At 39.3% G+C, this 23972-nt stretch overlaps 2 protein-coding genes and 1 long non-coding RNA gene across 6 annotated transcripts in view; 2 read left to right on the top strand and 1 right to left on the bottom strand.

The window, feature by feature from the left end:
• LOC132649441 (uncharacterized) overlaps nucleotides 1-3828 on the top strand; it is a 78544-nt gene extending 74716 nt beyond the window's left edge. Inside the window, exon 3 of the long non-coding RNA XR_009587877.1 lies at nucleotides 3632-3828. This is a non-coding gene — a long non-coding RNA (uncharacterized LOC132649441). The remainder of the gene's footprint in view (nucleotides 1-3631) is intronic.
• The window catches only part of Mcm9 (minichromosome maintenance 9 homologous recombination repair factor), a 69489-nt gene that overhangs the window by 36422 nt on the left and 9095 nt on the right, over nucleotides 1-23972 (bottom strand). Inside the window, exons 5-8 of one of the 4 annotated variants that reach the window (XM_060373187.1) lie at nucleotides 23702-23902; nucleotides 20605-20730; nucleotides 19074-19193; nucleotides 10095-12392 (exon numbers count right to left, since the gene is read on the bottom strand). In XM_060373187.1, coding sequence (XP_060229170.1) covers nucleotides 12328-12392; nucleotides 19074-19193; nucleotides 20605-20730; nucleotides 23702-23902 — 512 coding nt within the window. In that variant the 3' untranslated portion in view covers nucleotides 10095-12327. Of the gene's footprint in view, nucleotides 1-10094; nucleotides 12393-13885; nucleotides 14784-16868; nucleotides 18393-19073; nucleotides 19194-20604; nucleotides 20731-23701; nucleotides 23903-23972 lie in introns of those variants that run through there. The other 3 variants (XM_021651969.2, XM_060373188.1, XM_021651967.2) reach the window with 3 other exon arrangements.
• Nucleotides 4241-15682, top strand: Asf1a (anti-silencing function 1A histone chaperone). Its single transcript, XM_021651970.2, has 4 exons — nucleotides 4241-4743; nucleotides 9985-10100; nucleotides 13714-13890; nucleotides 15292-15682. Exons 1-4 carry the CDS (start codon nucleotides 4635-4637, stop codon nucleotides 15502-15504), a joined length of 615 nt encoding a protein of 204 aa, XP_021507645.1. The 5' UTR covers nucleotides 4241-4634; the 3' UTR covers nucleotides 15505-15682.

Raw genomic sequence — 23972 nt, 5'->3', positions numbered from 1 at the left:
TAAATTTAAAGGGCTGTTGAGTTGGTTCATTGGGAAAAGTACTGGCCATGCAAACCTGACCACCTAGACCGACCCCTAGGCTGAAAGAGGACAGCCCATTCTGGTTGTCTCCTTACCTCCCATATATGTGCCATGTTCCATGTACACATACACACACAAACACACATACAATAAGTCAAACTCAAGAAAAAGCAGGAAGTAGGCTTCCTAATTTGGCATCAATTCTAAAATAGATAAGGGTGCAGGATAAAATGTGTGATTCCGTTTAGAGAGTCTATTCTTAAGGGATTCATTAATGAAGTCATTAGCACAGGGCTGGCCAGCCTATGCCCCCAGGAAATTTTATGTCTCTGTTTTTCCGCACATAAAGAACACTTTTATTTTAACTGCTGTGGTGAAGACAGCGATAAACTGTGACAGGTGTTAGTCAGCTCCTGAGTACCTGCCCTTAGTTGCTATCCTGGATGGTGATCCTTACCATCCTAACCTAGGGTACTGGGTTGCTCAAAATGTCTGCTAAATATTCTTTACAAAGAGTAAAGAAAACTTCTTTTGCTCATTTTAATGTCACTGGTTAAAGTGGAACCTAAGTCTTTCTCCTTTTGTCATACTCTTTGATCACATAATCTACCTTTGCCACTGGACCATACGATCTTTATATGCTTTATCTTACAGCTTAGCACAGAAATTTAACAATATATGTTCTCTGTATATAGGCAATAAATTAAAATTATTGAGATTTATTATAAATATCCGAAAACTCTAGCAAGTCTGCACAGTCTACAGTTTTACAAGAAAAAGTGTTTAAAAGAGCCACTAAGTTTTGCCATTCTGTTACTATAAGAAAAGTGAGTCTTTATGCTAACAAAGATCACAGTTCAGTAGTTGGCCTGGCCTGGGATACAACTTGCCTATCATGTATGAGAAACCTGGACTCAATGCCTAGCACTGCAAACAGCAACAGAAATAAGCCAGCAAACAGAGAAGCAACACTATGTCTTTAGAGGTGGCAGTAAACAAACAAATAACCTTCAAAGACAACACTGCAATAGTACACAATAAAACAAGAAAAGCACAACAAAAGCAACGTTGGGGGTCAGCAGGAAAAGGCTCTCCATATGCTGGCCTGCGCACCACCCCCAGAACCCATATACAGGTTGGAGAGAGCCGACTACACAAAACTGTCCTCTGACCTCCGTGTGTGTGACCTCTCCCACCCCCATGAAAGCCTTTAAAAAGTTACTTCACCATTTCTGTTTTGCCTTTGCAGCAGGCAGGACTGATACTCCATTTCATTCCCAGTTCCAAGGAAATTTCATTCAGCACATTTTAATCCTACTGGTTAACTTGGGTTCTGTGTGACCTCAATTTAACTACATTTTTCAGAGTCTCAGAAGCCCTCTGTAGAGGAGTTCTGGATCCATGGAAACATACCTGTCTATTCAAACATCCAGATAATGCTCAACAATAGACTCCTCTGTTAGAGGATGGCTCTGCACTCCATTCCATATCCTCACAGAATCCTCCCTACTGCATTTCATGGCTCAGGAGGTACTTGATGACTGATGAGAATTAGGACAAAACATGCTTAAATACTCAAGCAAACTTAACTGGCTATGAGAAAAAAAAAATGTATTATAGTTTCTCTGTTTTTAGGACTATCATAAACTTAAACAACAGAAACTTATTTCCTCACAGTACTAGAGACTAGGACCTTCCAAGACTGATAGCTTTGCTTTGTTTCTTCAGAGGCCAGTCCCTGGGCTTTTGAATGCTTCCTTCTTGTCCTTTCTTCACAATGCCTTTATGTACATATCCTGTGGTGTTTCCTCATATGCACTTTTTTTTCTTTTAAATGAAGATAAGAGACGACATCCTGACTGGTATCCTCAACAGCCTCATGTAATTTAATCCCCTCTTTAAGGGACCTATTTATAACCAGTGTCACATTCTGAGGTACTAGATGATAGAGATTCAATCTATGAATTTGAGGGAAAAGTAATTGGCCTGTAACAACAGCCCTAGGCAGTAAGTTCAAAGTTTTCACTTCAGAAAGCTAAAAATCTTTCTCAGATAGCTTTCCTAAAAAAGAAAGAAAAAAAGAAGTAGAAAGTAGTGATTTGGGGTCTCAAATCCTCATGTGGTACCCCTACATTCTGACCCATCAGTTGTAATATGGTTTTCTGTTGAGGAGTCACCTAGGCATTGTTCTACCTCTCAATCAGCATGATGTTGTTAGTTTTCCTAAACTCTATCAGTGTACTTAGAAACACAGAACAGTGCATCTAAGGGACCAAGGTGGAGGGTTAGGATTCTAAAGAACTGTGTATGGTAAAGAAACTACTGGATAAAGTTTATTACTGATAAGCAGTAATAAAATAGAGAGGCCTGAAGCCAGTTCTTGGATGTCCCAGGGAAAAAGAGGACTGCTCCCCCTAAAAGCTGTTATATATGACTTTTAAAAACATACAATAAAAGAAAAAGAAAACACCTGTAAGAAAATGAACCAAACTAGTGATAACCAGGTAGATCTTCTTAGTCCTTGATACATACATACATAATCTCCATCCATCCACCCAGAAACAAATTTTATATAACTCATAACACACCTCCAGCCAAACAGCAACATGTATTTAAGAAGCACATAACACTGTTTTCATAGGACAACTGAAGTCTGCAGGGTGCCTGCCGTAACTGCACAGACCAACCTCGTTGGAGCCATGTTTTAACCTTCAAGTGGTCACTTAATCTTACAGTGTGCCTTACAGCATACAGTACTTTTTTCTTTATCTTAGCTAATATCCCGCAAGACTAACATTAATAAGAGCTTTGTGTGTTGTTTATCAGCCGTGGTAATCTGTGTCTCCCGCCACAGCAGACTTTTACTCTGATACATACAAACAGCGGAGATTGAACTGGTAGGCCCTATTTGACTGCTTGGTGTACTGACAATAAAAGTGGTTCTCTCCCCACTTTAATCTCCTTAAACGTGAATGGGCCTGTCCTGCAATCACTTTAAAAGACCACTGGACAAAGACATCTCACCATAGCAACCCACTTGAGCCTGAACGTGTCCAAAAGAGCGACTAATCAAATTTCTGTCAAGTAGGAGAAACATTACCTGCACACTGGAACTAAAAAATAATTTTCACTCTGAATTTTATCTAATGAAGTTTAGCAGTTTCATTTATAAGAAAAAGCAGTTATTTTTCCTTTTTTACTCATAGTTTGTGAGTAACACCTCAACTCAGTAAAAAGAAACAGTACATTCACAAAGGTGTTAAGCGCTTCCATTTTCCCACCCACCAAAGTAGCTAAATAGCATTAAGAAAACCCAGCGTTTCCTCAATGCAGCCTTGAAATGGTTTCATAGGCATCAAAGGGCTCTCCAGAAGTTGTGGTGCTGCAATTTTTAATTTACAAATGGTTGGTATAAGTTTCTTGAGGACCAAAAGTCATGACATGCATTTTGTGTTTTCTCCTTTATCATATTCTGTTAATAATAATTTGTTGTGCTTTGGTCTTCTGACACTTCATTTTCTCGATTTTTAACTTGCTCTGCTCCCCTCAAAACGGCAAAAACCTCGCTTTAACGGATCACGTTTTTTTCCTCCTATCCCCTCTATTCTAGGTCTTTTCAGATCTGAAATGGGAAGAAATCCAAGGAGCAGCCAAAGATCGCATACTTAGATTTTTTTTAAGTCTCTCCGCTGTGCCTGTGTGTGTGTGTAAAATCACCCGCCCTCGTTTCGTATCTTCTCAACCGCACTGTCGGGCCAAACATCTGTAAGTGGCTTGACTTCCAAAATGGCTTGCTCCTTCCGAGCCGACACGGGTCTGTAAAATGCAATTTATTGCCATCGCAAGCAGCCCTGCTGCTCCCTGCAGGCAGCCGGGCCTGACGAGCGCAGAGGGCGCCCATCTGAGCTGCTGAATTCGGCAGAGCCCGCAAAGCCGCCGCACCGACGCAGGAGCTCCGCCAGGCGTGCGGCGGGAGAATCCCGAAGACCCCGGGTCCGACGCTCCGCACGCGCAGGGCCGGCGGGCGCCCTCCCGCCCCCGCCGCCGGGCCCGCCCCCTCCGGCCCCGCCCCCTCCGTCCCGCCGCCGCGTCCACGCCCGACGTGAGGCGCGGGCCCGGCGGGCGGGGGCGGGGCCAGCCCCGTCTCCTCCCCGCCCCCCGCCGGCGGCGGCCTCCGCGCGGGCCTCCCAGCCCCTATTCCACTCACTTTGTTCTGCGCCTTTGTCCTGGTCCACACCAGCAGGTGGAGCCGCACTGAAACTTTCCCGTCCGTTCCGCGAGCGGGAGCCCATCTTGCTCGCCGCCGCGGCCCTCGCTGGAGGAGGAGGGTCAGAGCTCGGGGGCAGCCAATCGCGGGCAGCGCTGCTAGTTCCCGGAGCAGAATGGGCTGTAGTTTAGTGAAATAGGAAAGCTGCAAAACACTGTGGAGTGCTGCCGTGTAAATAAAAAGGGGAGAGAGAAAGGGAGAGGAAAAAAAAAAGTTTCTCAAGTCGCCGCTGCACGACGTCGGGCCGCGGCGCGCCGGGGCGGGGGTCTGCGCTCTGCGAGCGGCCGCGCGCGGGACTCTGTGGTGCCGCCAGCCCCGGCCCCATTGTTTGTGTTTTCTTCAAAATATGGCAAAGGTTCAGGTGAACAATGTAGTGGTGCTGGATAACCCGTCGCCTTTCTACAACCCGTTCCAGTTCGAGATCACCTTCGAGTGCATCGAGGACCTGTCTGAAGGTGAGTGGCGCCGGGCTGTCAGTTGCGGCGGCGGACGTTAAAGTTTCCCGGCCGGGCCTCGCGCGGGGTGGGCCGCGGGCGGCGGGAGGGCGGCCATGCGAGGGAAACTTGAAGTTGAGGGACGCCGGCCGCGCCGTAACTTGCCCGCAACTTACCGGCCGGAGGGAGCCATGTTGTCAGCTTTGTCTGCGGCGGCCGGAGCCCGGGGCGGCCCCCGGCTCGCGCCGCGCCGGCGGGGGTCGTGCGGCCTCGGCGGCCCCGGCGGGAAGCGGAGCCATCTTACCCGGCGGCACGACGCCTGCTCGGGGGCCGCCGGGGGCGAGCGGGCCCGCGCCTTCCCCGCCCGAGCCCCGCCGAGGCTGCCCTCGTGCCGCTCCGAGGCTCCCTCCGCCCAGCCCGCGCGGGGCTCGGCCCCCTCGGCGCCGGGCTCCCCGGGGGCCGCGGTCCTCCCCGCCGCCCGCCCCGCGGGCGCCCGGGATGCTGCGCGCAGCCTCCGGAGCAGCGTGGACGCCTCTCCCCGGGGACGGAAACCGCTCACAGAAGCAGTGCGGAGTCCGGGAAGTTCCATCCCACACGAGAGCAAAAGCAGGGCGCTTAACCAGCTGCAGGCACTTCATCTCTGGCTCCTACAAAGTCTGAAAGACTTTCTCCAGAACGTGCGAAGATGCAATTAAAATAGCTCCGCGTCCAGGCAGAGAGAGAAAATACAAACGTTGGCTAGGAAATAGGAGGCAGAGTCCTTTCTGAAGTATAGTTTACGGTTTAAAAAAACGCGAAATAGTGCAGCAATACAGAATTTAGAAAGCTAAAATGTGAGCTTTTTGTTGCTTGTCTAAGATTTAAAAAAAAAAAATCAGTCCTTCATTTTCAAAATTTGAAACAAAAAGTTTAACTTCATCGATGTTAATTTTAGTTAACTAGGAGGACATCTTGGGACTTGCAAGTATTTCGACAAAATGCCTTTAGGAGTATTAGCCTAATCATGACGGGAATAATTTTTTCATATAACAGTTTTTAAAAATCTCTACAGTATACTTTATGTAGGATATTAACTTTAATTATAAAAGCCATTGCAATAAACTTTTAAAATTTTGTAAAAGGGAAGTCACAGCTCTTACTCCCTCCTTCAGCTAACCACAACCATCACTTTATTAAAATGTGCCCTCCATTATTTTTAATATGTATATGAAGTATAAATGCACATACATTTAATGAGTGGGACATACTCTGACGATTGACTCACGATTAAAATATAGTAGTCTCAGAGTAGGCTGTGATGATGTAAGTGGAAAGGGTGTTCTGCTTATTACCCCATTTGTTACTCTCCCATAGTAGTGTATTAGTAAAAGCATTTCTACACCAGGCCCATTTCCAAACCCAACCTTGGTCTTTCTTTCTTTCTTTTGAACTGCTAATTTATATACAAATAAGCAAACAAAAATAAAAACATGGATGCGTGCATCCTAACCCAATAGCAGTGTTCTAGGCATTACAAGTTCTTCATGCTACAGGTCTTTCCCAAATGATGGCTTCCATTTTAGGAGTCAACTTTGTACAAGGAAGACATGATGTAGCATGTTGTTAGAGAGTCACTACGCTGGATAGGTCAAAACCCAGCCATCCACAGACACCAAACAAGGTTCCATTTTAAACTGGGATCCTTTCACAGTGTTATCTCATGTCAAGAATATGCCTTCCTCTAGAACACTTCAAAACCAGGGTATCATTATTTTAGGATATTTTAAGCTGAGTCATTCCAAAGCTGAAAAGGAATCTTTGAAAAAGGTGCCATTCCTCTATACTCCATCTAGAGGCTGTGTGGAGTAAGAAAATGGAGTTGGCTTATTCTGCAAAAGCTCTTTTCTAGGTTCTACACTTCTGTTGTACTTCGATCTCAAAAGTTCTTTGAGATCAAACTACAAAATACAATAAAGGGAATTTTGTGTTTATAATTTGTGTCTATCTCCAACCCACTGATTAGCTGCCATTTATTATACTTGCCAGGAGTCTTTAAATATTTAGCTTTCCTTTAAAGGTTGTCTTGTAGCTTTGCTTCCTAAGAAGCTGTAAGTTGCATTTGCTTTAAAGATAATATGGTTAATTCTTTTACAGGGCACTATAAAATGTGGGACTTAAAGTCAGTAAGATGGCTCTGTCAGTAAAGCCACTTGCTACCTATACTACCTGTCAATCACCAGAATTCACATGGTAGATGGAGAAAACTGACTCCAACCAGTTGTCCTCTGACCTCCACATCAGTGCCCGCCCACACACGCCCCCTCCCCCCCAACACTTAAAATTTTTAAAAGGGATTTTAAGTAGGGGCTTTATCATGCTCGATCACTAAGCCTATACAAGTTTGATTGCCATGCCGACACTTTTTTCTTTGGCTTAATATTTGCAGTGCATCAAAATTGAGCCTGTGGCTTTATACTTTGAAAGTCTGGACCTGTTCTACTAGGACTTTTCTACTAGGCCACAGACCTTCCCAATAGTGTAATTAACTCAAAATTTCCTTGGTAGCATCCCTTCCACCACACATGGAGATACTTTCTGCCTGGGATTACCATGACTGAATGGGAAAAGTTAACTTTTTAAATAAATGAATAAACTTAAGCTCATAACTCTTGTAGTCCCACAGCCCTTATCCTTAACTCCCTAAAATACAAAGGACTAGAAAAGGAAAGCTGGGTTTTTTAATAAACATACCATAACATTAAGACCCAGTGTGTGCCTGTTCCTTGAGTTACAGCTTGTTCTTATTAGAGGTAGATTATCTGGCTTCACCTGGCTTTACCCACCCTCTCCTATATTCATTAATTCCATTACTTGAAACCTAGAAAGGGCAAGGTTTACCCAGTTGCTTTTTTTTTTTTAAAGCCAACGCTTTTTTGAGTACCAGCAACCCAATTTGAATTTTGATTTGTAAGCTGTTAATTTTAGATTACTTAGCTTCTCTAAGTCTCAGTTTTCTTGTTTATGTAACAGACAGTAAATATGTGCTTGAAGAATTATATCTGTATGATAAAGCAGTCACCTTAGGTACATTAGTAGCTTTCATATACCCTTCTCCTTAGAAGTGTCCTCATTTGGCTTTTGGATCACTTCCCTCACTGGCCACTAGCTTCCTAAACTACTTTATTGAGTCTTCCTCATCCTGACTTGTCAATGTTGGTTTTGACTGAGGCTTGCCCCTAGGAATCCCATTCCTTCCCTTGCCTCTATGTGTTATTTCCCAGATTTGCTTTTTTTAAAATCTGACCTATGTGTGTCTATACATAAACATCTAATAAACATCTTAGACATGTATAAAACTAACTCCTGATTATTTTATTCTTTACACACACCCTCAAAGTGGCTATTGCTGCTACCATTTCCAAACTTGATCTAGCATGTAAATGTTTTATACCACCCCCATGGCAACCATAACTCACCCACACCACCAAAATTTCCATTCCTCAACTGTTTCCCTGCCCTCATACAGTCTACACAAAACACAGCAGTTAAAATGATCCTTTAAGATGAAAGGTGGATCCCTGTTACTTCTCTGCTCAAAACCTTGGATTGCAGCTCCCCCAAAAACCATTGGAAAACACAAATGTTTATATTCCAATTCATAACAGGAGCAAAGTTATTACAGTTAGGAAGTAGCAACAAAAATAATTTTATGGTTGGGTGGTCACCACAACTTGAACTATTAAAGGGTCATAGCATTAGGAAGGTTGAAAACCAGTGCTGTAGGGCTGGGCTGTAGCTCAGTGGTAAAGTGGGTATCTAGAATGTATATAGCTCTGGGTTTGATTCCTAGCACAACAACAACAAAAACAGTGCCGCTCAGTGTAAAGCCAGAGTCCTTAATGGTGGCCATCAAACATTGCATGATCTGGCTGTGCTGCTCCCCATCCCAACCTCAGGACCAGGGTAGCCTAAGAGTCCCAGCCTCTGCACCTAGTTTTGAATACACCTAGCAGATTCTTTACATTTGTGACCATATTTGCTGTTCTTACTACTCAGACAATTGTATTGTCTCTTCCTAGATTTATCAACAAATAAGTGATCTTCTGCGATGCCAAATGCAAGACCCTGAATCTGGAAGTGTACATACAATTAGCCTTAGCCTGTGGTAGAGCCATGACATAATAGGTCCTCAAAAAGTAACTACTGACTTTTAAAGCATTACAAATAACAAGGAAGTTCCGATTAAAAAAGTTTTAGTTTGCAATATAGTACAAATTCAAGGGAGTACCACTTATTCTCTTACAACTTTAGGAAATACCTACATAGTTACACACACAGAAATGGTTTTGTTGACATACTCCAGGGTGAACCAGAGGTGCAGTTCCTTTGGGAGTGCTTAGCATAGTCTTTCTGTAATAAAGCTAAGCATAGACCACACCATAGGAGATTACTGGTCATCTTCCTCCTACGTTTAAAGAGAAGATTCCTTCAGAGAGCAGTGGTTTCACTCCTCTCAAGGCTCCACAGGATTTTCTTAAAAGGTGCTTAATTGAATCTAGGTTGAATTACAAGGCAAGCTTTAGGTTATACTTGAGTGTATCATGTACCTGCCCATGCTATGTAAGTACTCTGCTGTATGAAAAAGAAAAAGGATCTTGGTTTCCTGTTCTGCTTTTAAGAATGTATGGCGGAAAGGAAAAGAGCCCCACTGTATCCAGTTGGTATAGTTGGTAATACACATTAATAGTAATTAAGTTAGTAAGAAACAACCATTTATTCTGTTAGTAAGAGTGATGAGATAACAGATTTCGAGATTTTATGTCAAATGATGAACTGAAGATCCCTCCTTCTGAACCACAAGGAGGGCTTGCTAATGATTTTTCCACAGTGGTGAGGTTAAAAATGGCACACAAAAAGAGGCTGGGAGATTGCACAATAAATGAGCTGGGCAATGGGATTACTGTCCAGTAGTCTTTACTAAAGGAAGTCTCCGAGCACTTACTATGCTACTTTGCTTTATGAGAACTTATGACAAACTTTTAGTGTTTCCCCAATATTTGTTATCATTTTATTTGTGAGGTGTACTCTCCAAGAAGCAGTGGTTATTATGAAAGAGTTTGGAGAAGTTACTGGCATGAAATACAAATTCTGGTAAATTCATAAGGAACATTTTCATATCCCTCTGGATTAGAAGCAGTTTAGCTGTTAAGTGAATAACACAAGGGACCTTATCATGTTAATATAACTGCTGGTATGAAATAATGTTTTTGATTTTTACCCTAGACTTGGAGTGGAAAATTATCTATGTGGGCTCTGCAGAAAGCGAAGAATACGATCAAGTTTTAGACTCTGTTTTAGTGGGTCCCGTTCCTGCTGGAAGGCATATGTTTGTATTTCAGGTAAGGTTATTTTTGAGGTGTATATGCCAAGTATGTTTCTAACAGACTAAATTACCTCGGAGCCTTATCCTTTCCTTGTTAACTAATTTTGCTTCACTTTTAGTCTGCTGGTCATTTCAGGGATGTTAGTGTGTTTTACTTTCAGGAACTAGACAGACTACAGTACACCATAAACCGTATCATGGCATACGAGGTTGAGCTTGATTTTGTCCTTGGTTTGTTATGGAACAATCTTTGAAGATGAAAGCATCCCCAAACATGTATTCAAATGGTGTGCATCTGTTGATAGCACCAACCTCATTTTGACACAGTCGGTAACTGTAAGGCTAAGAAATATGTTAGCAGGTGGAGATGTGTGACTTGAGCCACTGCAATGAAAGTAATGATTCACTAAAGCATCTTAGGTTTTTAATGGAGTATCACTGTGACAAATCCATTACCCTGTTAGAGCTTGTGCGTAGACAGTCTCTTAGTATAAATTATATTCTCAGATACCTCTGACAGTATTTAGATCTGTGCCCAGGTTCAGACTTGTCTTCTGTAAAAGAATGTTATTTCTCCTACTTTATGTTAAATTGCTATATCAAACTAGTGATGTTTTTCAATTATCTATGCTTCTTAAAGGGGGATATTTATAATACTGTAAGGAGTAATGAGCTAGCATTTAAATAACGATTAATTTTTTTAGAAGTATTTCTGCCTAGGCAAGTCTCCCTGCAGACATAATTCAGGAGAAAAATCTACTTCTTCCAATGCCTGAGCTCTATTTCTCCCTTCACAGAAGGACAATTTCTATGAATACTCTTGTAGAAATAATCCCACTGGAAATGGGTGAGGAATTGCTTAAGAGCACAGTGTTGGAGACGCTGCCTTTTAAATACAGAACTGAGAATCTGGTCCTGAGTGTTTTCTATTAGAAACCCCAAATAATTTAGTGTATATAAGCAAATGGCAAACAAAGGCTCACCTACAGTAATTTAAAGGCCGCAATGCTTTAATTAAAAGTGCCATTAAATTGAGTTGTATGTGTGCATAACCTTGGGGAAGCCATAGCAACACAGAATGCCAAAGGAAGCACTGCACTCTCAGACAGGCCTGATGCCTCTGCTTACTAAGACACATGATCTCACTAATGACCTACCTCTTAAGAACGTTACAAGGAATAAGACAATTAGCAAATTACTGACAAAACTAGCTATAACTATAATTAATTAAAACTATTATTTTATTCTTATTGCATAAAGAGGCAGGATTTTTGGACCTACAAGCCTGGGGACTACATATTGTACTGCTTATTTATGGTATAGTAAAAACCTGGCTTAATGTAGAGTCATATATACTCTTTGTATTGCTGTGAAAACTTGTAGATCATGGTTTTGAAGCAAGTCTTTGTGAATCTTTTGTTTATGTTAAGGCTTATAGCAGTATGTAGCTTTTTGTTGGTATCAGTGTGAATGTTGCGAAAACAGGCAAAGCACTGTGATTAGGTCATCTGTTGGCCTATGCAATTTTCAAACTCTGACAATTAACAAAAGAAACTAGGTACAGCGTTTGTTTTGTGTTATGAGCAAACTGTCCTATTTTCCTGGTCTGCCATTTTGCTTTAGAATAGATAAAACATGCCTTTCTTAGGAATGGGTCTAGACTATCAGTGGATGTCCAGACAGCTGCCTAGTATTGGATTGGGTCAATAAAGTGAACCCCGTCACTTTTCCATCTGTAAAGACATGAGAGGTATACACATTTCTTGACTTGAACTTGCTCAAGCTAAATCCTCTAGCAAACATGTTTTTACACAGACACAACTACAACTAATTTGCTGGATGTAGGACACTACTCTTTCCCATCTTCACCCATTCCCAGGTATATGAGAATTTGTAGGACAAGTGGTATACTCTACAGGAGACGGTCTATGTCCCAGCCCTTGGTGTCTGTCCAAAGGAATCATATACTTCATTAGGACAGGGACTGAGTAATGAGAAAATTCTAAAATAAATTCTCACAGTTGCATTTAGATTAAGACATATTAGGAGATTTGTGTGAAATAACAAACACAAAGAAAGGAAGATGCTACCTTTTGCATCAGAAAGGACTTTGCTTTAGAAAATAGGTTTGATGACGATCTCAAGAGATAAATTTAGTGGAAGGAACTTTACTGCCAAGGGGCACTGTTTGAGGCACAAAGGATGAAAGATTTCCAGTTCATCTTCGAGAACTTCTCTCTCTGTCACACACGCAAGCACACACACAGGAAAATTACAAAGTTGTGAAGAGCATCTAAGGCTTTAAAACCTGCCAGAGGGACAGAAACAGATGCATACATAAATGGCAGCAATATAAAGAGGCTGGAATTGAGAAGATAAGTTTGAAAGCTTAGCAGTATTTTGCATAATAGACACCCAACCTTTAGAAATGAGATGTTGAGAGTAAGAGAAGCTGAAGGTGACTGAGATTTTGTCTCCGTGAATTTTTATGGTTTTTAGTGTCAGTTATACAATAAGCATAGTCCTAAAAGTTTGCAAGCTAAAACATTTACTGAAGTGTTCATATGCCAAGAATATTCCCTGGTGCTGGAAAACAGTAAACTCTTATGCTGGAGTTTCATCTGTTTACCACACACAATGCTGTTTTAGGTTGTACTTGGGGGCCTCAGCGTCACAATGTCTTGTGAGTCTCAGAAGTCCTGCTCATTACTGTGGACAATACCCTGGCTTTTTTAGTCTCTTTTAGTTCTGTTTCACTTCCTTCATTCCTCAAGGTTCACCATGATTAAAATCATGGTCTTTGGTGTCTTAGCCTGCACAGAATTTCCACTTTGTAGTATGTGGCTCAAATAATACACTGTATATAGTACCCAGTAAAGTGACTATTTACAATATTATTTTCAGTTTTTCAAACTTTGCTATACGGTTTTTAAGATCCATTGTCATTTGTATTTACTGTTTATTTACAAGGTTACTACTTATTTAGTGGTGCTGGGGATTGAACTGAGCTACATCCCATACTTATGCTATCCACTTTATATAGTTCATTGAAGAACCTAAGTGTCTCTCATAGAAGAGGGAGGCTGATACAGTAAACACCTATTGGAAGAGGCTCTCTGAACTAATTTGGTACATATTAACTGGGAGTGACAATTAGGACCGTTAGCATCACTACAATGATTGGTTTGATTATAAACAATGGATTTTATAATGAATATTATATAATTAATCACCAGGCAGCAAAAAACAGAATTATTTCTTTCTTTGGTTATAATTATGCTTAGAAGTTTAGAGGGTACCCAGTGCTACTACAGTGAAATGTGAACCTTCTTTTCTAGGTATAAACCAATTCCCACCAAAAAAAAAAAAAAAAAAAACATTTGTTGGATGGGGTGTGATGGTGCTCATCTGTAACTCTAGCAGAGCAAAATGAATTGGATGCCACCCTGAATTGAATAGTAACAGACTAGCCAGGGCTATATAGCAGGACTCTGCCTCTAAAAGCAAAAAATAAATAAATAAAAACATTTCCTTACTAATGTGATTTCAAGTAGTGCCAAGGTAAGCAAAGCTCATTCACTGTACCTGCCACTAACAGCCTTCTTGTGTTTCTTTCTAAATTACTCTAGGCCGATGCACCGAATGCAGGGCTCATTCCAGATGCAGACGCGGTGGGGGTAACGGTTGTGCTAATTACTTGCACCTATCGAGGTCAAGAATTTATTAGAGTTGGCTACTATGTAAATAATGAATATACTGAAACAGAATTAAGGGAAAATCCACCAGTAAAACCGGACTTTTCTAAGGTAATTTTCTTAACTATTTCTTTTTAAGTACCTGTACTGTCCAGTTTTTAGGGGTTGCTATCTCACTGTACACTATCAACATGGCCTTAAAAGAGAGCTGAAGTTTTGTAGCACTTGAACAAACTAATCATTGTTCCATTTGCATGGATGACCTCAACCCTGGCTCCCCAGGAATTAATAATATTAGGTGGATTTCTTGAGTCTGATGATTTAGAAAAATAGAGGCATTTCCTGCAAAAAGCAGGCCTTTGTTTATAGCCACTGCACAGCATTCTCTGTTTGCCAGTATTCATTTCAGTCATGGGGATATTTAAAGTGTTAATTTTGTATAGAAATGATTAAAAATATTTTTGCCTATGATTTCCCAAAATCGTGACAAGATTAAAGTGGTTTTTGTGTTCATTTCTTTTGCAGTGGTCTTGAGACAGTTTTCTGCTGTAGCCCAAGCTAGCCTTAAACTATGTATGACATTCTACCTTCCTCAGATGTTCAGGTCTCAGGGTTACAGCTGTCAACATGCCCATCGTGTGCTTATTATTGTTAATATTTAGAATATATGTGTGTGTATGTATCCTATCTGTTAGTGATAAGCTAAGGTTTTAAGTATTTCTGAAGATAATCAGTTAAGTTCTAAGACATTAAAACCACATTCAGTAATCTTAAAAATATTTAGTATCTTTAGATTCTTCTGCTGGGCATGGTTAAGGGGTTTCGTTGCTGGTGACTTTTTAAATTAGTGGAACTTGGCGTTCTTATCTGCCAGGCCTTGCCACAGATTAGAAAGTTCTCCTTTCTGCTGATGAGGGTGGAATGCTTTTCAGTTTAGAGACTTCCTGTTGAGCCAGAGTTACTCCTTGTAGAACCTTTGAATGGCAGTAAAAGAAACTGGAATACTGTAAAAAAAAAATGAGTTTTAATATATTACTGTTAGGATCCCACTAATTAGAGGTTCTGTTTGAGGAAAGTTGTTCTTTTCAAGTCTTTGATTTTTATATTTTATTTCTTGGTGCTTAGGACTGAACCTAGAGTGACTTATCTAGAACACTACTACTGGCCAGAGCTATATGCCCAGCCTAAATATACATCAGGCTAAAGACATACTTATTTAACTAAAATATCCTCTAATGGGTGTACAAAGGGACCTTTCCCTTTTCCATTAGGAAGCAGGAGAATGAAAGCCGCCGGTACTTTGTTGGGGGTGAAAGATGCAGATGGATTGACTCACCCCCTTATGGCTATTTGCTGTTGTGGTCTTCCCTTACTAGTTAGCTTCCAAGTGCTTCACTTGCAGATACCTTTGCATATGAATTCAGTCCTTTAAAAGGATTAACAGACCCACCCAGATTGCTTACGGCAGTCTAAATTTACTAGGGTTTATCATTTAAATGTTTCTCTTTCTAGCTTCAAAGGAATATTTTGGCATCTAATCCCAGAGTCACAAGATTCCACATTAACTGGGAAGATAACACAGAGAAACTGGAAGATGCAGAAAGCAGTAACCCAAATCTACAGTCCCTTCTCTCAACAGATGCATTACCTTCAGCGTCAAAGGGATGGTCCACGTCAGAAAACTCACTCAGTGTCATGTTAGAACCCCACATGGACTGCCTGTGACCACGTGCCATCCCATTAGTACAGATTAAGCTATTAAAAACAGAACTATTTCCCTGAAGTTCCGTAAGTACATAGTCAACGTGAAATGTGAAGAATTTGTTTAAAAACATCCTGTAGAAAGTTTATAAAACCAGTATTTGAGCAAATTGTGGAATATAAATACAACTATTTTTAAGTACTTTTTTTCTCTAATGTGTTATTTTATTTGTTCATGAAACTAATCTGATTAAAGCATATATATTATTTTCTTCTCCTTTATATGTAATTAAAGCACTTATAAAAAGAAAATACCAATTATTAGACCAAGTTGTGAAGATGTTTTAGCCTCTTGGACAATAATACTTTTTATTAGCCTTTAAGAGAACAAAGTTTACTTCAACAAAAATGTTTTTTCCTGTGAAGAAAGTGTCCTTTTAAAGAGCGAACTCACATCCTATAGTGAAAAGATGTCTTTAAAAAGGGAATCTAAAATCAGTTACACACCACCAGGGTTTTTCTGGGCTACCACAGTGTATCTTGTGGCAACCACCACAGCTTGCGTTACACTCAGACTTCTGGTTTTATATACCAAATGTGTATGGCTCTGAGGTCTCTCTCACTATAGTGTATGCTTCCCTACTTTTAAAACTGAGAAACCATGATCATAAATCATTATTGTCCAGAGATTTCAACATGGCAGGAGCAAATACAAGGTCTTTAAACTGTAAGATTATATTACAGTGGCTTAGATCTGCTCGCTCAGTTTAAAGAAACTCTGAACTTGTGCAGTACTGCCATAGAGATTAATTCAGAAAGGTATACTTATCTTTATCCTAATAGGCTGGCTACTTTAGGAAGTATGTCTTAAAGTTTTGCGGCTATAATACTCCATATTCTCTGGATCTCAGTAAGGTGTAAGATCAAGGCATGTCTGTAGCTGACACATTCTAGACAGCTTTTTCCAAACTTTTTTTTTTTTAATTCACCAAATAAATGGGCCAAAAGCTTATTTTCTTTAATGAGAAATACGTACTTCCCCAAGGTTTTGATCCATTAAATTTATAGTAGAATATTTTCATTTGGCTTTTAGTGATGATATGCAGAATTGCCATAGGATGCAATTCATGCAGTGCCTTCACACCTAAATTTTTATACTGTACTTCTAAAAGCAGCTGAGGAAAGGAAAGGGCATTTGTTTAAATACAGTCTCTTAAGTTGTACATATTTCTGGCTATTTTAAAAGGTGAATTTGTGAAACAAAGTCTTATTAAATGTTAAGCTTTGAAATTTAGTATTGCCAGATTATTACAGTATTATCCATTACCCACTTCATAGATTTTTAAAGAAAAAAAATTGTTCTACTAAAACTATTTGAAAAGCAATCTCATTTTTGTTTAACTGCAGTTAGGAGAAAATGTTAAAATGAGGTCAGTGATGAATACAGTAGGGGTAAGTTTATTGGAAATGAAACATAAGCAATTCATTGGGGCTACTTAGTCTGATTATAATCATTTTGTAATGATATTATATAGTTGGGTTTTTATATCAATTTTTAAATATAGAGCCCATTGTCACAAAAGTTTGATACATTAAAACGATTGCCTTTTATTATTTTAAATGCTACTGCTCTATAGAAATTAAAAATAAATGTATAATGACAGAAACATTTAAGTTTTAAGAACTAAGAAACTAGCATATGCAAGGAGTTACTTTCTGTTCACCTTCATTTACAGACATTATACCTGAATTATAGCTAAAAGACTTAGAGACTGTCCCCCAAGCCCCCTTTCCTATGTTTTGGTTTTTTGATAGGATCTCTCAACATAGCTCTGGCTGTCCTGAACTCACTATGCAGACCAGGCTGGCCTCCAACTAAGAGATCACTTGCCTCTGCTTCCTGAGGGCTGGGATCAAAGGTGTGTGCCACCATGCCCAGCACCAATTTCCTCATTTTGCTCAGAGTAAAGTCTGGTGAATACATACACATACACACACACCATTCATACGACTAGAGAGCCAGGTGAATAGGTTGTGAAAGTATCATTTGAATTGAGGAAACATTCCACAAATCTGAGGAATCATATATGCATTTGCTCATTCATAGCCTTGTCTGACCCTTAATTTCTATTACTGTTTTATCCTATAGTTTTAGGGTCTAGTTTGTTGTTGTTGTTTTAGGGTCTAGTTTTCCTAAGAAAGTTTTACTAGTTTTCCTATTGGGGCTGTCAACATGGCTTGGTGGGTAAAGGTGCTTGTTGCCAAGCCTGACTACTTGAGTTCAATACCCAGGATTCACAAGGTAGAAGGAAAAAACTAACTTGCACAAGTTGTCATCCAACATCCGTTATGTGCACACACACAAAGTAAGTAGATAAAAGGTAATACAAAATTTAAAGAAAAGAAAGACTATGGCATTGTTTTATATCATAATCCATAGTGTAAAATACAGTATGACCCTGCCACACAAGTATACATTTATGTGAATTTTTCATAGAAGTAGCTCTTTACCTTTTTGTGTGAAGCCTCACTCATGGATTACAATAGTGATGAAAGGCCACTGACATCTTTTGAGTGGGTAAGAAGCAGCAATAAGTTTCTACATTTCTATAAAATCTTTACCAATCTTTTCTCACCTTTGGATTATATCTTGACATTTAAAATGTGGTAAATGTGCTAACTCACTTTACATTTTCATTAACACTTTGAAGCCACAGCCATTAACTGTTACACTCCTTACAAGATGGAATATTTTTTGACACTCACTTAACTGGTTAGGAGTTGTCTTATGTAATTACTCACATACCGTCTTGTTGAGGGTAGAACAAACACTCGGCAATAAGGATTTCAGGATGTACAGGCAGTGCTCTTTACAGGCCACTCCTTCTCTTGGTATTGTCATTTCACAGATCCTATCCAATCAATACAGTGTTTAAAGTCCTTACATGGGACTATTGGGGGTTTTTCTTTTATGATGAATTTCAAAGTCTAAGTGTCTTGTAAGACTACAGAAGTAAGGCTATCTTAACATGTAACAACACTTGTAAAATATGTGAAGCCAAACTCCTATTTTTAGAACAGGAGAAATAAAACTGAATGTAGAAAACATCAAGACATTTAAAAAAAATTTTCCCTAAATTTCTTGTCACTTTATAACTAGATATTGACAGTCTGTCTGTAAGAGCTTTTAAATGTACTTGCTGAAGAATTCTTGACAATGTATGAACAAAATCTTAGTACATATGTGAAATATACTTTATGGGAGCCACTGCTATCCATGAAAATGCCTTAAGCTAAATGCCATCTACCCACTTTGTAAATGAATTTCCCTATTCTGGTGTTCTGCTTGGTAGATCTTTATAAAATGACATCTTTACATTTTCCTACAGAAAACAAAGTTCCAAACAGAGGACATGGACCTTTTTAAAATATTTTCTTACTACTACAAAAAGGATGTTACATTTCCTTTAATTATTTGCAGTGACTCTGAAAAAACTAACCTGAAATGTATTCTACAACAGGTACATTTTCATAAGAAAATAACTCTGTTCACTTCTGTATTAATTTTAAATTACTAAATTGTCATACAGTACCTGCACTAGTCGATCCAATTCCTGTGGTCAAAACGGACCTTGGCGTAATCTTTGCTGCATATTTGAGGAACTGTGATTTCCCTGTGCCAGGATCCCCAACCAATAAAAGATGAGATTCACCTAGAACAAGCAAACATTCAAAATTCTTAAAAGAAGCTATGAGTATCATATAACTAATAAAAAAGAAAGTGCCCCATATGAAATGCCAATCATATGATATGGTGTTTTTGATATATTATATGCAAGACTCTTCAAGGAAGCAGTTAACTAGAAAATCTTTAGAAAATTTAGCTGTCACAAATATAGCAATGTTTGATTACTGAATGTGACATTTAAAATTTTCAGTCTTTTAATAGAGTATGTGCTATTTCCAGATGCTTAGGCCCATGTTTAACATTTTAAAAATCCTTGACTTATAAAAACAATTTGATTTTATCTATTTTTAAATCCAAACTAATATGGTTAAAGTTGTCCATACAAGTCATATAAGGTTTTATTCTATTTTTAAAGTACTTCTAAATGTTGGGGGTTTTATAAGTGCTTTATACATATCAAGCCATTATGATTAAATTAACTGAATAAAAATATTTCATTTATGTAAATTCTAATAGTTTGGTGGAATATCTACCTAAAAATGATTAAGTATTCAATTTCACAGAAATGGACATATGCCCGTCCTATGGCAGATATTTTCACTGGACAAACAATACTTAGTATTAAGTATTTTCTGACTACATTAATAAGAAAACATTATTTAAGCTCAACATTTAGCAAAGTGCCTTGCAGATACCATGACTGAAATATACAGATTATAAAATGCATCTGTTTATTGCTACTATACTATATGGTCTTAGAGGTCTACCAACAGCCTCACTTAGAGTAACGTTATTTTAGTCTTTGGGTCGATAACTCTGGTGATTAACAGCCCCATGCGTGTCATGCTTGCTGCACAGGAGCATTCTGCCATCCAGCTAGTGTTGCATGCTTAGAGTAGTCTTTGCTTGAAGTGTGACCTACAGCAGCAATCCCTGGCAGATGGCACTTTTGCTGTCTACCAGCAGGAGAAGCGGCAGGCAGATGACTGTGAGCAGCAGTCAACACTCACAGACGGAGACCAGCTTGGAGACATTAAGATGCACCATTTCTAATCTCTCCCTCTGTTTTGAGACAAGAGAGCCAATTTTGTAGCACCTTTACAGGCTTGTAGTATATAACTCCTGAAAAATTAGAAATTTCTTTCATCTTTCTGGAGTTAGAGAAAGTAGTTTTTGATAAATATGGATACAGACTAAGTATAAAAAAATCCAGTTATCAGAAACTACATTTAGAAAAGAAACAGATATATGGTAGCTTTTAAAATTAATACTGTAAGTTAGTATAGAAAGTAATAGATTTTATTTTGGCATTTTCAAACATGTGTATCATTATAACTTCCCCCCTCAACAAACAGTTTTTGTTCAAGAAACAAAGGTTGTCTCTTTCCCTGTACATGTTAGTATTTCTCAAAATGGGTCAATCAGTATGTACTGACCTCTGACCCTTGTTCCTGCAGCATCAGTTCTTTGAATTCCACCAGCCAGTACCATGGCCACAGCAAGCTTTACTAGATACATCCCAAATACTTGAGGACACAAGCTGGCCAGTATTTCATTCCTCCCTAGGAAGTGAGTGAGAAAGATCAGAAATTATCAATAGTTCTGTAATTTAAAATTATAAAGAAAGCCAAGTCAAATGAATAAGGCTCAGTAGCTTTGTTTAGGTTCAGATTTTCTTTTTCATTTTTGGTTTCTGAGATGATCCTGCAAAGTAGCCAAAGGTGGTTTCAAATGTGCAAACTTTTTGCCTCAGTCTCCCAAGGGTTAGGACTACAGATATATGCCACCGTACTACACTAACTTTGGTTAGGGTCTAAATTTAGTGCCATGAGGAGTGGTTTCTTTCCTGGGTGCTATCTACTCAAGTTTCTATAAATTTGTCATACTGAATAAAAGGAGTTTCTTTTTCTTTTTCAACTTTTAGCTATCAAGCCAGCATTATCCCTTAACATAATGCAGTCATATGTTCTCTGGTAACATCTCTAAAATCTCCCTACTACTTAGCTAAAAGGAAAATATTCAGCCTTGGAAATGAGGCATTATAATAACTAGTAACTTTTACAGAGTTGAGCTGGGGCTTGTGGAGCTTCTCAAAGTACAAGAGAGTAGTTAATTCACCTTGCAAGTTACCTGGACATGTGTTCTGAGTGTTTGGGAAATTGTTTTATTTGGAATAAGTTACTGTGGTATCAGCATATTAAGGTCATTGCAAAATACAACCCCAGTAATCCAAGGTGATGATCATGAAGTCCAATTGTGTGCTTTAAATAAAAGCCCCAAATCTGGGACTCATTTTAGTGTATTCATAAATAAAGCATTTTATCTAGTCACTGTCTGATCAGTCTACAAGATTCTAATGAGTCTTCCCTGAGCCTTTCCCATGTACAAAGACTACTTTTTGTAATGAGTCAGAATCATTTTTGGTTTGGCAATAAAACTTCCCACCCTATAATGGCTCAACATTGACTCAGTGGCAAGTCCTTGGTGGTGATAAGCCCTAAAACAGCAGGAATAGCAAAGAAAATTCTTTATTAAAGGAAACCAGAAAGAAGATGTGGTAAATTAGGAAGTACATTAACTACTAGAAGGAAGCTTTCCCTTTCTAGATGGAAAGCCTAGAGAAAAAAAGTCAGGGCTCTAAGTCTGGAAGACAAGATCCTGACTAAAATCCAGTGGTTACACACAAAAACAGAATGGACCCAAGAAACATGTTCAAGAGTGAGCCCAAGTTATCACGTGCTGGCAGAAGCTATACTCCAGTGGTAAAGTGCACAGGCTATGGTATCCAGCCTAGACAAAGGTCCCAGTACTTATCTTGGGCAAAAGCCTCCCTTGTCCATGGCTTTGTCATGGAACACAATGCATTCAGACCCTTCCAAATTTCTAGTTTTAGACCATGTTATTAGAATGTCTGTGGCCAAGTTTCCTACTTAAATGTCATGGCCCTCAGTTAACTTACAGAAAACCTTTCCCCTATAAGATAATCGAATCACCACTGTATGAGTTCAAATGACTCAATACACCCAGGTACTATGCTTAGGATTCTGTCAGTGCCTACACTTTCAGGAGCCAAGTTAAACCACAAGAGGAGCAGCACTGGGCTGTAAGAGATGCTCTTTGGATACAACTTCTCTTCTCCACTCCAGCAAGACATACAACTTCAAAATGGTCAAATATATCAGGAAAGTATACCCTAGGAAAGTATATATACTAGTAAATATAATATACTAGTAATATACTGGTAAATATACTAGGAAAGTAAAAGGGATGGGTTCCTTCATATTAAAAACTGTTGCTTAGCTTTCATGGTGTCTTCCCAACTTACAAGGTTATTATACTTATTTCCTTCTTTATCTGACAAAGGAGTTGTATAGCTACAACTTCCTAATTACCAGACAGATCTTCATTCTTCAGCACAAAGAATTTGGGAATATATAGGGAAGAGTATGGTGTAATGAAGGCAGATGAGCTATGGCACTAGAATAAATAAGGAATGAACATGGTCCAAAGAAGCATTACACATTCTTATAAGGACCTGAACCTAAGAACAGGCAGTCAAAAACTGCATGTAAAAGTGTATGCTTGTTAAGTGTTTGCTAAGTGAAGCCACAGTGTAGGGAACTTTGGGCTCTTTTCTACCCAGGCCACAAAAAAGGAAAATCAAGGAACACTACTCATGTATTATGCACAGCAGATATTTTTAAAATCCCACAAAAAAAAAAAAAAAACAATCCACATATAGACAAATGGAAGCCTTATTTTGTGAAATACTTTGGCTTGTGACTTGAGAATAAAATAATATATATTAGATTGGAGATTTAAGGTTTATTTGTCTCAAGAAACCTCCAAAGAAGAATGAAAACAAGATTTAATGTTTTATACATGTGGGATTTTTTTTCAATAAAAACATGCTTTCCAAACCCAAGGCTGTGATGTGTTATTCTGTGTAATACAGAATTATTGCTATGACAACAAATTTGTTCTGTGCACTTTCCATTAGTATTTTACACTGACTCCCTATTTCAAAAATCCTCAGCTAACACAGTCTTTATTTCAGAATATGCTAGAAAACCATGTATTTAATGTATAATAGCATGAGGACTGGCCTTTTAGTATCCAACAACCACATGAAAAGCTGGGCATGGAAACACATGCTTGTAATCCCAATACAGGAGAGACAAGTGATCCCCAGGGCTCACTGACCAGCAAGTCGAGCCTAAAATATGAGCCTTCTATCTGAGTAAGGACAAGCATATAGGTGATGTCTCTTGAAAAACACAAAATACACCTCTGACTTTCACTTGCATACACGGTTGTGCATACAAACAAACACACACACACACACACACACACAAAATAACAATGCCAGAAATGGACCTGAAAGGAAGACTGCTATTAAAGATGACTAATGATACTCCTTCAATAAAGCCACTGTCTTACACAGCACATAAGCTGTCTGCAAGCAATATCCCATTTAACTACTGAGTTGAACGCAGTCAATTTTGATGAGCCTTAATGCCCTTAGTCACAAACCTGCAAAGGGGTCACTCTTATAGTATTCCCAGAAGTCTTCAAATTCTTTTCGCATGTCCTCATCCATGACCATCCCTGAAGCCTGCTCATTGTTCACTTGGACATAGTTGGATTTCAAGACAATCTCCACTTCACAGCGCACATTTCGCTGAAAGGGTTTCCACCGTTGCATTACAACCCCATAGATGGTGAGGTCATCTCCTAAGGAAAGCACCATATGAGTCTAGCATGGTGGCTTGGCATTGAAGCACTTGACAAAAAAGACCAGAAA

This window comes from Meriones unguiculatus, chromosome 20 (genome assembly GCF_030254825.1).
Source record: "Meriones unguiculatus strain TT.TT164.6M chromosome 20, Bangor_MerUng_6.1, whole genome shotgun sequence".
Taxonomy (NCBI): Eukaryota; Metazoa; Chordata; class Mammalia; order Rodentia; family Muridae; genus Meriones; species Meriones unguiculatus.
This window is presented reverse-complemented; position numbering and strand designations above follow the sequence as displayed.

What these genes read in the sequence shown, in the direction of transcription:
- Asf1a (XM_021651970.2), top strand. Translation starts at nt 4,635, where the DNA reads ATGGCAAAGGTTCAGGTGAACAATGTAGTGGTGCTGGATAACCCGTCG. An exon ending in GGCATATGTTTGTATTTCAG is followed by an intron (nt 10,101 to 13,713) that starts GTAAGGTTATTT and finishes AAATTACTCTAG; the next exon opens with GCCGATGCACCGAATGCAGG. An exon ending in TAAAACCGGACTTTTCTAAG is followed by an intron (nt 13,891 to 15,291) that starts GTAATTTTCTTA and finishes TTCTCTTTCTAG; the next exon opens with CTTCAAAGGAATATTTTGGC.